General features: G+C 26.2%; 1 protein-coding gene across 1 annotated transcript; it reads right to left on the minus strand.

Annotated features, from left to right (window-relative positions):
* Window positions 1-5,734: 5,734 nt before the first annotated feature.
* Window positions 5,735-13,307, minus strand: LOC141533849 (uncharacterized). The gene is made up of 11 exons (XM_074252940.1): window positions 13,208-13,307; window positions 10,749-11,129; window positions 10,585-10,640; window positions 10,144-10,319; window positions 9,775-9,962; window positions 9,613-9,708; window positions 7,262-7,467; window positions 6,765-6,900; window positions 6,199-6,372; window positions 6,023-6,122; window positions 5,735-5,936 (listed from the first exon to the last, which is right to left on the minus strand). The coding sequence occupies exons 1-11, from the start codon at window positions 13,305-13,307 to the stop codon at window positions 5,735-5,737; spliced, it is 1,815 nt and encodes a 604-aa protein (XP_074109041.1).
* Between the last annotated feature and the right edge of the window lie 1,781 nt (window positions 13,308-15,088).

The following is a 15,088-nucleotide window of genomic DNA, read 5'->3' on the forward strand; positions in this document are numbered from 1 at the left end:
CTGCCGAACGTTTGTGAGCAAACTTACTACTGACAATATTTTAGATTTACTTTTACTTAAACTAAGCTCAACTATACTATATACTTTGGTGTTTGTATAGTGCTGTAATAACAATAATAATAATAATTATTATTATTATTATTATTATTATTATTATTATAACTGTGGGAAGAAAAATTTAAATTGACGCATGCGCGGTGGTTATTGAATGCCGCAAAGTAAAATCTATAGTTTGCTGGGTAAAACGAGTAGCTATGCATGAGGAAAAGAAAGTTGCTTGTGTATCGACATCAGTGGCGTTAACTCCAACTATTGGAGCCACTGATCAGTAGTAAAAAAAAAATTAAAATTTTTTTTTTTAAAGATCCGGAGGCACTGTCGTGCCTCAAGCCAAGTACACGTTCAACAACACACATAAAATGTGTGTGAACGTGTAGGCGTAAAGCTACAGTGCCTCTATTCTCGAGTCAGATGTCAACATAACCTCACTCTATTTTCAACTTGATTTATTTTATTATTATATACATGTCAACGCTTGTCACGCGCTTTGAATAGTTTAATTATTAGTTCTTTCTATAAAACAGCAATAATTATATAGTTTTTTTCATTTTTTAGCGTTATCTTAATTTATAATAAAATTTTCGGTCCCCCGTTTTTCGATACTACGAGAGATTTTACTAATTTCGGTCGAATTTTTTATTTCAAAGTTGGTACTGTTCAATTTTCTGCGAATAGTATACCACTTCGAGTATGAGAGTTAGTCCGTTTCCATTTGACGCCTGAGATCCTCTCCCGATAGTTACTCTGCTCCAGATTTTTTTATTTTCAAGTTGGTACATTCCATTTTGTTAGAATAGTATACTACTGTATAGTATCAAAGTTGTTCCATTCCCATTGAAAGTTTGATAAAATAGGCGGTTAATTCAAATCTAGTCTATTTAAAATTGTAATTTTATTCTATTTAACGTTTGATTTTCATGATTCTTTTTATTGTTATTATTAATATTATTGTTATCACTATTTAAAGTTGTTATAATAATAAATATTTGTTGTAGATATTTGATGTAAATGTATAGTGTGAATTGTTTTCATTACTTTTTCCTCAGCTTTGAACTGGGATACTTCTAAATGTATCCAGCAGGTGTCACTATGTGCCAGAAAGGCGCGAATTTGAATTCATTTTAAATATTATATTAAAATTAATTCAAATTTATTGTACTCATACATAATCCTAATACATGCCCAGCTGTAAGCTGTATTGCTTCTAGATGCATCTGGCATGTCTGAAAAATTAAGCTGTTATTTTGAATTTAAATTCATTGACTATTTCTTTACATGTATTTGTAAAATAATTAACACAACTTTATTTTAGAAAACTTTTTATTATTTTATTTTCTTTAATACATTTTAAATATAAGAATATTTTATTTATTTTTTTAACTTGTCAAAAATATTTTTTAAAAATATTCAAATTATTTATGACTATTATCAATTTGAATTAATTGCAAATTAATTCTTGTTGAAATTTAAGTATTTACTTTCATTTTTATGATTTATCATTATGTGGTTTTATTATATACATGCTCCGTAAAATATCTAAATGCGGTTTTTATTTAACTGTTGTAACTTTGGTATCAAATATTGTTTTTAAAAAAAATAATTAGTTATATTCAAAAAATAGACAATTAGAAACTGATTACTTTAAACTATACAGCATGTAATAAAGTTGAAATAAAAAAATAAACAAATATCAGATGATTTTATTAAAAGAAAAAAAAATTAAATATTCATAGCGTAAAAATAATCAATTTTTAAAATTTTTAGATTTAGTTATCAGAATATATAACAGCATAAAATTTTTCTATAAATTCAAAATTTGTAAAATTATCAACTGTCTGTTATTCTCACTATTATCATCACACAAAATATCCTTGGTTCTGAAATTAAAATTTTTATTTCAATCAATTATAATTTTTTTAACAGTATGAACAGCATTGCGGTCTTAATATTCCTAGACTTTTCTTCGTTTGAAATAGGTTTCACCGTTGATTTAATGGCAGCTGTCATCAGCACTTGCAAATATTTATCATCAAGATATCTCAGCATTTGATATATATAAATAATGTATGGTAAAAATAGAAAGAAAGCTTGAATAAAATTTATCGAATCTTCTTTCAGAACTTTTTTTTTTTCTCAAACATTTTATAATAAACTTCCTGATCAAGATACCATACATGGAAAATTTTCATCGCTGACAGATAACATAAATGAAGAAAGTGGAATTTTGCTAAACGACAAATCTCGCTAATCGATGGACACTTGTAAAAACTAGCAAGCGCTTATAGAACTAATATATTTAAAGGTATGTAGGTTAATTAATTTTATTTCTTCTTGACATCCTTTTTTAAATTTTTTTTTTTTTTTTTTTTTTCAGAGGCTGGTCTTTTTTATTTACGGATTGGATTTTGGAGACCCAACCATATTTTTCATCAAATTTATTGACAGCTAACAAATTTTTGTTGCAAATATATGAGTTGACAGCTTGTAGTTCTAAAATGTATTCTATAAAAATTTAGGAATTTTTTCAATAGTGATCTCTACGTTGCTTTTGATCAAGAGTTAAATATCGTATTTTAAACTCATCTCATCCCTCGCAATATGAAAGTGTAATGCCAGTAAGATGCTCTAATGATGTTTTGTTTTCATCATTCAAAATATTAATATCTACATCAAGTATTTTAATTTCTTCTTTCAAAAACAAATAGAAAGCCGGTTTACCTCTGCCTTTAATTTTATAATTAGCGCCAGTATCCGCAAGAATTATTGTGTAAGTTTCATTGTTTCAATTATCAAAAAAATTACTAAAAGAATTGAGTTATTAGAATGATAAAAATTATTTAAATAAAAGTTTAATTTAATGAATCTGCTTTTTTAAGGATCTACTGTTGGAATACTAAATATCGTCAAGTAATGGATAATGAATACCATGAATCTGAAAAGGATGTTGGTGTAATAAATTTAAATTTAACTCGTTAAAATTATAAACATTGACTTAATATCAGGGAAGCGTAATAGATTTAAAATATCCGTCGATAGAATCATAAAGAAATTTATTATATATCTTTAAAAAACACTATTTAAAACATATAAGTTACTTAGATTTTTTAAAAATTACTTCAACTTTTTCAGAACAAAATTAATTCATGATTATAAACCTTTTTATTGAAAGTTCGCTTGTATGCTGACATAATAAGATCCGACTAAATACCGAAGTGTTCTTTTTAAGAATTTTACTTCAGAATTTAAATTATTTAAATTTACAAAAACGGGTTCAATTAAGAAAAAAGGAAAAAAAAAAACATTTTTAACATCGTAAATATTTGTGAAAAACATTTTCTTAGTCATATCGTATGTAGCTGTGCTATCAGTTATTGAATAGCGAGTATTGCAATTTTGATAATTTAATTTATAAACTAGTAATTTTACAAATTTCAGTGATGATAGATCTATGAGTGAGAGGTCAAAGGTTCCAGCGAACCCTGAAATTTAAAAAAAATTATTTTATCATTCACAATCGATGAGTAGTGACTGAATTTACAATATAAGATTTACTTTTTATTTTACTGTATATTTCATGGATATTAAGGAAATAGATTGTAGTAAATATACTTTTTAGAAACATTATTGCTTTTCTAATTACGTTCCAAAATGGATTTAGAAATTAAAAAAAAATTTTTTTGGAGAAAAGAAAAAAAACGTACAATTAACTTTTGCAAAATCTTTGTTTTACCTGATTACAAATTAAAAAAAAAAATAAACAAATATAATGATTGCTAGCGTTTGTAATTTAGCAAACAAGTTTATTTTTTTTTTTTACCACGCATGTGGAATTGAAAAAAAAATTGAGTATTTTTTAAATAAATAAATGACATTGTAATTTACTTGTTAGTATGTAATTATGCACAATGAAATATATAAAACGCATTTGCTTAAACTTGAAATCAAAAAATATTAGAAAACATCATTAAAGGTTTGTTTTTAATGAACTGACACTGAAGTTGACAGATATTAAAAATTTTTTTGGAATTTTATAATAATTAAATTATTAAAAAAAAAAAAAAAAAAAAAAATTTATTAAAAAGTTTCACATGTGAAAATTAAAAATTACAAGTGAAAATTTTTAGAACCTTTTTTTTAATGTAATTAATTTGTTAAAAAAATTTTTTAAATTGACAGCTGACTGCTGACTTCAGTATTATTTAATATCTAAAAATGAATACTTTTAAAGCGTACACTTTTGGAGTTGAAACTGTTTATTGATGTTTCTATTCATTTTGAATTTAGCGCTTTCAATCATGTGACTACAAATTTAGTACAGCGATTGGACAACTGGGGGCGCAACCGTCTGTGAGCTAAATTCCGGCAGCCATTGTTGCATTTTCTTATTAACAATTAGATGCATCATTGTTAGTGATGCTTGTAAAAAAGTTTAACAGAACAATACTGAAAATTGTAATAAATCATTGCCTATAGATCAAACTAAAAATAATCTGGATCATGGATATAAAATAAATGTGCACAATCACCGCAATTGTGAATAAGTCAAAAGAAGAGGAAATAAACAATGAGGTTAAGATACCAAAGAGATAACAATCCGAACAAAAACAGTTTCACTGTAAAAAATTGCGCCAAGTCCACGTTCATAAAACTCATCTCAATAACATCTGCACTTTGCAAAATAAAATAAGACTCGTTACAATAATTTTCATTCTATACAAAAAAAAAGTTAAATACAAAAAAATACCAAGAAACCGTCATAATGTTGAAAAAATTGAAAAAAATTTGTTGAAAATTTAAAAATTAAGAAAAAATTTTTTTATCGTACTTGGCGCGCGTCATTGAGTACCCCAAATTTTTTCAGGATACATGAACATCCTTTTAATGTTTCAACATTTATAAGTAAGTCAACCTATAAAATGCATAAATGTAATTAATGAAATATTATTTTATGATACGTTTAACAAAAGTTAGGTAAAATCAACATGGCATACGTATTTTATTTGAAATTTTTAAATTCTCCGCCCATCGTTTATGATTTCAATAAAACGCCCTCTCCTGTTCGGTTATGCAATTTGCTTACAAGTGAATACGCCTGAATACATTGACTCTGTCGTGGAATCACTGCGAAAATTGAGTTGATTAAAAAATAAAACGTATGGCCGACTAAATTGAGAAAATGCGGTGTTATTGCCAATCAAAATGTGTTAATTACAATTAAACGAAGCATGATTAAGTTTCTTCATGAAAGCTTAATGACGGAACTGAAAAAAATTGAATTAAAAAATTTTGTGTTATATCAGATATCTTCACCAGACTACCATATTGACAGATATTTTCACTAAAAATCTGAAAAAAATTTTCGAAACGGATTTTTTCACTGAAACTGATATTAATCCAGTAATCAGTGTTTTTAATTCGTTGAGTATACTTCACTGATGTGAATCTATAAACATAACAATGTATGAAATCATATATTATATAATTAGAGCTGATAAGATATAATATATATATATATATATATATATATATATATATATATATATATATATATATATATATATATATATATATATATATATATATATATATATATATATATATATATATATATATATATATATATATATATATCTAAAAACTATTATCAAAAAACAAAAAAAAATTATTAAATAATTTACTCGATAAAATCTTTAAGTGACATTTCAAGAGGTTTTCCCAGCAAATGCTTTGATTCGATTATTGTCTCAAGTGTTTTGTAATTCCTGTCACCTTCAAGCGCTCGGCAGAGTATTAGCTCAGTGTGTGTTGATATAAATATCATTAATATCATTATTAACCAGAGAAATATTGATATGATACAATTAAAAAATGATCCGCTAAAATAATTAAAGATTAAAATTTATTCTAAAAAAAAAATTAAAAAAAAAAAATTATTGTTTTGATTATTTTTAGGAAAACTTACCACAGTAGCGCGGTGCGTATTTTATTATCACTAGATGTACACCAACATATTAATGCGCTTATCAATAAAATCCATACAAAAAATACCAAAATAACAGTAGCTAAATAATATATAATACAAAATTAATCCGATCAAATAATGGAAGAAAAAAAAATTTTTTTTAATTATTATATTACCGATTCCACAGAGCCATCTTGTTTCTTCAAATTCAAGAATATAAGGAACGACATCACGGTGAATGTATTTTTTAATTGATTCAATTTTTCGATTAAAGTGTAAATTACTTGATTCTAAATTACGAGTTTCATAAAAAAGTCGGCCTCGAATTAAACTTAACTCTCTTCTTATTTCTGAAAAAAAAAAAAAAAAAAAAAAAAAAAAAAAAATAATAATAATAATAATAATAATAATGATAATAATAATAATAATAATAATATTAAATCTTTTGATCCATCAAGAACCTTTCATGTAAGAAAACGTATATTATAAATAAATCTTATATATATATATCCTTAAAGAGATAAAAAATTTGATATATTTATACAAGTATCTACTACTATGTACACAAACTATGAACATAATATTATAGGGTCGTCAAAAGAATGTCTGAAAATCATAAGAGAATAGTTTTACGATGGAGAAAATATATATATATTGCGCCCCCAGGCATTGTGTCAATATCAACATTATAAAAAGACCAATGGGAAAAAAAAAAAAAAAAACAAAACGAAAACGTTCTTACGGTTTCTCATGTCCAAAGTACTTCTTGAAATATGGTGAGGCACATACAAATATTCCCCACGTGCACGTCGTGCATCTTCTGTCAAATTATCCCGGTTTATGCTGCGTAACCTCAGCAACCTTTCGTCCCTTAAAATCTGCAAAATTTAATAAATCTGTCAACTATTCAATGTTCTCGCAGAAACAATGTTCCCCCTCAGTTCAATTAACTCAATTTTTTTTTTTTTTTTTGTTTTCTTTTTCTTGAAACATTTTCCTCGTTGTCACCACAAAATTGCCAATTGCTCTAGTTTTATCGGTAACGTTTAATTAAAACCATACTTTACTAGCGTCTAATAAAAAAAAAAAAAATTTTCATGGTTTCTATTTGCTGTCTGTAATTACATTCTTTTAATTAATCAAATCAAAACTATCTACAAATTTATCCATAATAATGACAAGCCCTTAAATTTTAAACTATTTGAACTATTTGAAATATTCAAAAAAGAGTTGGTGTACCTTGTTGATTTGAAAGTTAATAACAAGACCATTAGTATTTATAGTAGAGCAGAGCAACCGATCTTGAGGATTCGAGCAGCTGCTGATGATTTTTTCAAGGTCACGCTTGATTCTGTTCAATTCGCTGGTCAATTCAGCGGTCAGCTCTTTGGCTCTTTCGGCATTTTTTATCAAATTATTTGCATTGACACCGATATCTTGGCTGGCTAAAATAAAAATAAGATTCTTGCAGTTACGACAACAATAAATTTGAAATAAATTTCGATACGTATATATTACAAAATATTGTATATTATTTATAAAACCGATAATATTTCAAGGTAATGATGATTTAAAATAATTAATAAGAAATAAATTAAAATAATTTAAGCTATACTGATTCGGATTTATTTATTCTAAAATACATATTTAAAATTTTTTAAGTAGTTAACAATAACTTTCAATAAACATGATATAATGACAGAAGAAACTGACGATCTTGCTGTTTTTTTTTATCATCAATCTTTTTTGCGACAACGGGATAGTACTCGTAACCAACGGGTTCGTCGATGTCGTAAAAAAAGTATTTATCTAGGTAATAATCACCTTTTTCTTGGTCATTATCAACTTTTAAATCGTTTCCTAGGTTTTTGATAATATCTGGATAATATTTCAAACTGTTAAGCTTCTTAAAATTATTATCAATAAAATCTTCTTTTTTATTTATCATATGTTTTGTATTACCAGTAGGATTTTCATCAAGATTACCAATTATTAGATCGTTGATGATCTCTACAAAGTCACCCATAGGAATTACATCATCATTAGGAACTAAATTTTCAAAATTTAAAACTGATTCTTCGAGATTAGCAATTTTAGGATCAACTAAAGCCTTTAAAAGGTGATTGACAGCTTTTTTCTCATCATTAGTTATTAATTTCATGCTTGATCCTTCATTTTTAACACCATCATAATCTTTTATAGATGTTTTATCCAGATTAGCGTCAATAAAGGTCTCGATAAAGTTTTTGACGGTACTTTTGTCAATATTGGCTTCAATAATAGCAATATTACCAGGATTAACATCTATTATAAAGTCACTAATTGTTGTTACTTTATCATCATCATCATCATCATCATCATCATCAACAGCAGTTATTAAATCCGAAATTGGTTCTTCAAGATTAGCTTCTCCATTGCGTAAAGCTGGGATAACCTCATTAAATATTTTTTCATCATCAGTTATTGCTAGATTTTGATGATTTGAAATTCGAGTTTGAAAATTATTAACTTTTGGGTGATTAATAGCTGGTTGGTCACTTTCAAATGTTAAAAAATTTAATGCTTCTTTTTTATCAATTAAAAGTTTGATAAGGTCTTTGATGGATATTTCATTATCACTAGCAAAATTTTTTTTGTGCTTTACAGATTTTGCAGCGTTGACAACTATTATAAGCTCAGCAACACTGGTTGCTGCTTTATCATCATTAGCAGTTGGATCATGATATTCAGGAGCTTTTTTATCAATCAAAGAAAAAAAGAGGTCATCATTTGAGACTTTTTTATCATCATTAGTTATTAAAAATTCATCATTTGATGATGTTTGTTTATAATTGGATGATTTTTTATCAGTATCAATCAAAGTCTTGACAAGATCACCTAAAGATGTCTTCTGGATTTTGTTATCAATCGTTTCATCGATAATATTATTAACAGTCTTAAAATTATTTAAATCACTATTAACAGTATAGTATGCAGATACAGATCCTACTGATGTAATAACAATAATAACCAACAATATCGTTATATTCCACATTTTTACTTTTTTACTTGTATAATAAAAAATATCAGATTATCACTTGGGAATTTCACTTAAATATATTTATTATTATTATTATTATTATTATTATTATTATTATTATTTTAAATACAGCAAAATGACGTCACCTTTGAGAATTATCGATCAAAAATATAATGTGTTATATGATGGATCTCGGACATTAATTATGACTGAATGAATATTTTTTCGATTACGATCATTAAAAATGATAAGTATTTTAATTCAAATTAATATTGTATTTACAATTTTGATAAGACATGTTATTTATACTCAACAGATTCAACAGCTGCACAGACTTGTTTACAATTCGGAGTAAGTATGTAGTAATATTAAATTAATATTGATATAAGTATAATTTATATTATATGGTTATAGAATGATAATGAATAATATTATATTAATTTTTATAATTATAACTGATTGTAATTGAGGCTACTGTGGCAAAAAGTTGTGGCTATTGTAAGAATCGAACTGATTTAAAATAAGTTAACAAAAAAAAAATAATAATTTAAACAATTATATTGATACTCACAATTAGCAACATTCAGTAACTGGGTCAGCGTATTTTCCAACCCGGTTTCATAGGACAGCTCAACTTGAACTGGCTTTCCCAGCAGCTCATCAATATCTACCAACATAACATAAATATTTAAGAAATCATCAATTGACCTGTAAAATAATTTTTGTTACTCACTATCAAGGTCAGCCATAATCGCTTCGCTTGCAACATCTAAGCTTCTGGTCAGGCACTTGCGAAATTCTACAGTGGTACCCGAGTGATAATTATTGAGATCATCAATTGCTTGATCAATTGTCTTAGGGATTTTCTCAATACCCATATTAGTCAACTCATTAAATAATATCAAAACCGCTATGCCTAGTCTAAAGAAAGAAATTAAAAATTAAATATTATCGTGGTTTTAACCCAAAAATTTTTAACTTTTATTAAAATTATACTCTGTGAAATAAATGATGATAATAATGAAAATCAAAGTAAAGATCAAAGAAAATCAATATAAATAATGTCAGTAAGTGAATAAAGAACAAATAGTTGGCGACTTACCCAAGTATAAAGGCCAATATATAGAGTACAAAAGTTAGAAATCCGGGATATTGTGTCGGCTTATAATCCTCTCTGATAGGACGACAAGCGAGCCAGAGTTCTGTGCCAGGAATGACACAAGCCAAAATAGAACAAACGCCTAGAAGGATGAGTAAACCGACCTCTATATTCATTGACTGAAACAATGGGGAAAAAATAAATCTAACTTTAATTTGTGAGGATAAAAAAGAGAGAGATAATCTAATTTATTTTTAACTCTATTTAACAGCAACGACAACAATCTCAGTTTCTATGAATGCTAAGCGAATTTAAATCCCAAATTAATTTAATAAACAAATAAATAACTAATAACATCGGTGACTTGAAGATATACTGATGGAGGAGACACCCTAAAACTATTAAAAGAAATTTTAAAGGTGGAGAATTTTGATTTATACTCACCTCTGTTATTAGTTTCGATGTTGTTAAACGATTTTCTAAGATGTCTTTTAGTAAATCTATACAAAACAAAAAAGAGGTAAGGGAATTTTTTTCATGATGTGATTATAATATTATTATTATTATTATTATCATTATTATTATTATTATTGTAGACTACTCCTCACCTGATGGTATATCATAAGGCTGAACAAATTCAATAAATGCATGTAAAAAATTAAAATAAAAACTGTAATTAGAAGATTTTATTGTATCAGATATGTGAAAGTCTTGATTATATGGAATTTTTGGAAATTGTAACAATTGTTTATTAATATTTAAATCATGGTCCATTTTACGAAAATCCATTTCAGCAGTAAGATTTTCATTATCATCAAAATTTATAAGAGATGATTCAAGAAGACCGAGCGGTGTTAATATCGTTGTTAAATTATTATTCGTGTCATAATTAAAATTGAACGTTTCATCTTGATATATGTACTCGGAATTAAAATCATTTGCAGCGTTTACATTTAATAAGAGATAGGGTACACTTATTGTTAATATCACTAAAACAAATAATATATTATTATTTTTTTCAACAGTATTAACGATAAGTAATTTTAACACACACATATTAATAATAAAAAATAAAATTTTTAACATATAGTTAACTAAATGAAACTGCCTTCCTTTAATACAATTATTAATACTAATACTATATATTAATGGCGAGTATATTATAAAATATGATATTAATGCCCGGCTTTCTAATAGCGACTGTTGAAAAATAGTTAACTGATATTCCCAGGACTTTAAAAGGTTTCCGGAAGCCGTTCAAATATAATAATATATAGAGTATGTAGGTTATTGATCACTAAGTACTATTTAAACTAGATAAAACTAATTATCATTTTATTTGCCGTATAAACTATTGATTTTTCGAAATTTATCCTCATTTATCATCCTCATTCAATGATACAACATAAAATTCACCTAAAAACAACTTTCAATATATATAAAACATGTTTCCTGCAGGAAGACTAAAGAGGCGTGAAAGATAAAACAAAGTTTTAGCAAATCTTCATTACTGTTAATATTAAATTATTAACTTTGGTAATTTATCGCCTTACTTATAATTCAAAACTCATTATATCAGGCTCATCAGTCTATCTATATATGACTCCAAGATCAAACAAAGTGATTTATCTATCTGTCTATGTAACTAAATACCCATATATATATATATATATATATATATATATATATATATATATATATATATATATATATATATATATATATATATATATATAATACTACAAACTTTTGAATCTCATTACTCGTGTTGTTACTATTATACTAACTTTGGCGTCTCATTTTGTATGATAATCTTATACTTTACGTCAACTGGATTTAACACAGATTTCCTACTTGGCTTTGTTCTGCTGAACAAGATGAAGAACAATAGCAATATCCCAATATAACTTGTCGTAACTTATCATTGTTAGTATTTATTATATATATTAAAAAAAAAAAAAAAAAAAAAAAAAAAAAAAAAAATTAAATAGTTTATTATGCTGAATCATAGACTCTCAATTGCATAAGAATTTATCTATCAATTTGTAGATACCTACTTAATCCGCCTGATGGATTATTTACTTCGGTGAATCTATTGTCGAATTATTCCGCATTGTTAATCAATTTTTACCTTTTACTCTCGATTTGTAAGCTTGAATTGAACTTTGCGTTATAGTAACTGATTCAGAGACAGCGAATTTAAAATGAAATTTTTTTTTTTTTTTTATCATTTATTTTGACAATCGGTATTATAGATTCAACTATTTACATTGAATTTGATTAATATTATTTTAAAATTTTGATCAGTATATAACAACATTACCACAAAAAAATGCCTGTTGATTATTCGTTTATATCTGTTAGCATTAAACTAAATCAACTGAAAAAATCTCTGATAAACGACTCACACAAACTCAATAGTTTATTTCTTTAAAAGACTTTAAATCACTGAGGTTCCTCCTGATGTCGCCCCTCGAGGGCCTCGACTAAAAAATAATAGAGATATCAAGACAATGAGGCTAGGTCAGTCGTGCGTAGGTCGTGGCGTCGTTTTAAACTCATCGGTTAAAGTAGTGGCTTGATCACTCCCACCCCAACGTTCCCACTTTATTTTTCTTCTCTTGGCCCTTTTTTTTTTTCCCCGTTTGTTCTGGTATTGGGAGACACTGAAACTACGAATTCACGACCAATACCAATGGTACAGATCGTACCACCGAGTAATAATAGGTAGGAGACTACCAGACGAGGATGGAAGTGAGTGAGAAAGCGGAAACGGAAGTGGCGGGAAAGGATGGGTTGCTGCGGGTGGAAAGTGTGGGAGATAGAAAGTGCCAGAGTAATATTCCAGCTCGATAGGAACTAGTAGGGGATGGGGATCGTTAAATGCCTGACGGAATCAAATAAAATTCTCTAATTTCAAAAAAAAAAATTAAATAATAATGAAGCTTATAAAATATAAAATATAATTTCAGATTAATATTAGTTAATCTATATATATATATATATATATATATATATATAAGTATGTGTGATACGTTCTCGCGCGGTTTATACGTGTGCGCTCTACCGTCAAATTTTGGACTCACAAACGCCCATTCTCCCAGCCTAGTAGTTTTAGTCAGTGCGTCGTCAGACTCTGCGATGACGACACCTTTTTCGATTTTCATTTTTTCCCGAAATTATTTATGATAAGTCTTAACAAATCTTTATTTTGTGTAAAATAGTGTTATTATTAGTAAAATTATTTCTTTCTTTTTTTTTTTTTTTTTTTTTTTTTTTTTTTTTTCATTTAGAAAGTAAGGAACATTTTTTCAAAAGTGGTAACACTTTGAATGTTTAATTTTTAACTCTAACAATTAATGAAATTTTATAACTGTTGATCAAGTGCTGAAACGTTAACTTTAATTTTTCAAGTGTGTTAAATCGAAAAGAAGTTTATTTAATAATAGTATATGTGAAATTTCAACACTGAAAAGTGTAAAATTATTAACATTGCCGTTAAAATTTAAAAAATATTTTATTTATTATTCAAAAGTTTGTGGATAAAAATATTATTAGCTTAATAATTAAATTATTAACAATTGCTTCAATTTTTTAATTTTGGCTCGGTAATTTTATTTAACAATTTGGTATTAAAATGTTAACACTGATTTTGTTAAAATGTTACAAATTAACATAAAAGTTGAAAATAAAAAAAAAAAATTTTTTTTCTCAAATATAAGGTTAGAAAATTTTTTTTATTTTTGCAACCTAGGTATACAAAAGGTTTGTTAAATAAAAATAATAATTTTATGTGCGTTAAAGAGACATCTTTTATAACGCCCGCTCTACAATGGTATAGAAAATCGAAGGGTGAGACGTCGAATGAGATTTAAAAAAAAAAAAAAAAAAAAAAAATGGTTAAAGATAGGAAGAGAAAAACGGAAGAAAAGTAAAATAAAAAAATTGTAAAATGGTGCTAAGCTGAAAAAAAAAAAAAAAAAAAAAAAAAACATAATAGCTACGTCAGTGTTAATGTAACTCTGAGTCGAATTGTATAAAAAATTCTAGATGCCATTTGTAAGGACTATAAAATGTTATAATTAACATTTTTTGGCGATAAATAATTTCGATTATTAATTTAATGAAATTTTTTTTTACGATTATGGAAAAAGTTGAAGAAAAAAATGGTAACATATCTCGAAAGAAAAAAGTTAACAGTCAGTAGCTCTTTTATTATTGAATATAAAAAATAATTGTAAAAAAAGTTAAGGAAAAAAAGGTTATCCATTCATTTTATTCAGTATATGTTAGGACTCATGTCGGTGACACGTGACTCATGAATAAATACTTATAAATATACTTACTGAAAGACGATAAAAGGGGTTGTAAAATAAAATATATAATAAAATCGTTTGAATAAATGAAATAAAAGTAAACTTTTAATTTTAAATAAATGAATGAAATCCTGGTGAGCAGGGGAACATACAAAATTCGATATTGTCTGGTGGGAGTAAATAATTATACAGTTATTTTTTTTTCTCACGGATCATAAAATCCGGGTCCACTTTTTACTACTGAAACGAAAGAATTGGCAATTTATTGCTAGAATGCGGGCTGTTGAATAAATATTTGAGTTATAAAGTATTTTCATAAAATAATAATAGTCTTGTGTATTCGAATAAAAAAGTTTTTTTTTTTTTTTTAATTCAAAAGAGGTTAAATTTTTAGTTTATTGGAAAATAATTCTAGTTGATTTTTTTAATAATAATAATCAATGTTTGAGAATTTCTTAACAAAAAAATAGTTTTCAATAAAAAAACGTTCATTTGCATTCAATGTCTCAGAGTAAAAGAGAAATAAAAAATAAATTAACTAATATTGAAGGTGATAGACAAGACCTAAGTAAAGGATATTATACTTTTGTTACCGTGCACGCATCAGACAGAATAACAATATTAAATGGAAG

Source organism: Cotesia typhae, unplaced genomic scaffold, assembly GCF_013202065.1.
Source record: "Cotesia typhae breed Kobodo isofemale line unplaced genomic scaffold, CoteBio_Ctyphae scaffold_121, whole genome shotgun sequence".
Taxonomy (NCBI): Eukaryota; Metazoa; Arthropoda; class Insecta; order Hymenoptera; family Braconidae; genus Cotesia; species Cotesia typhae.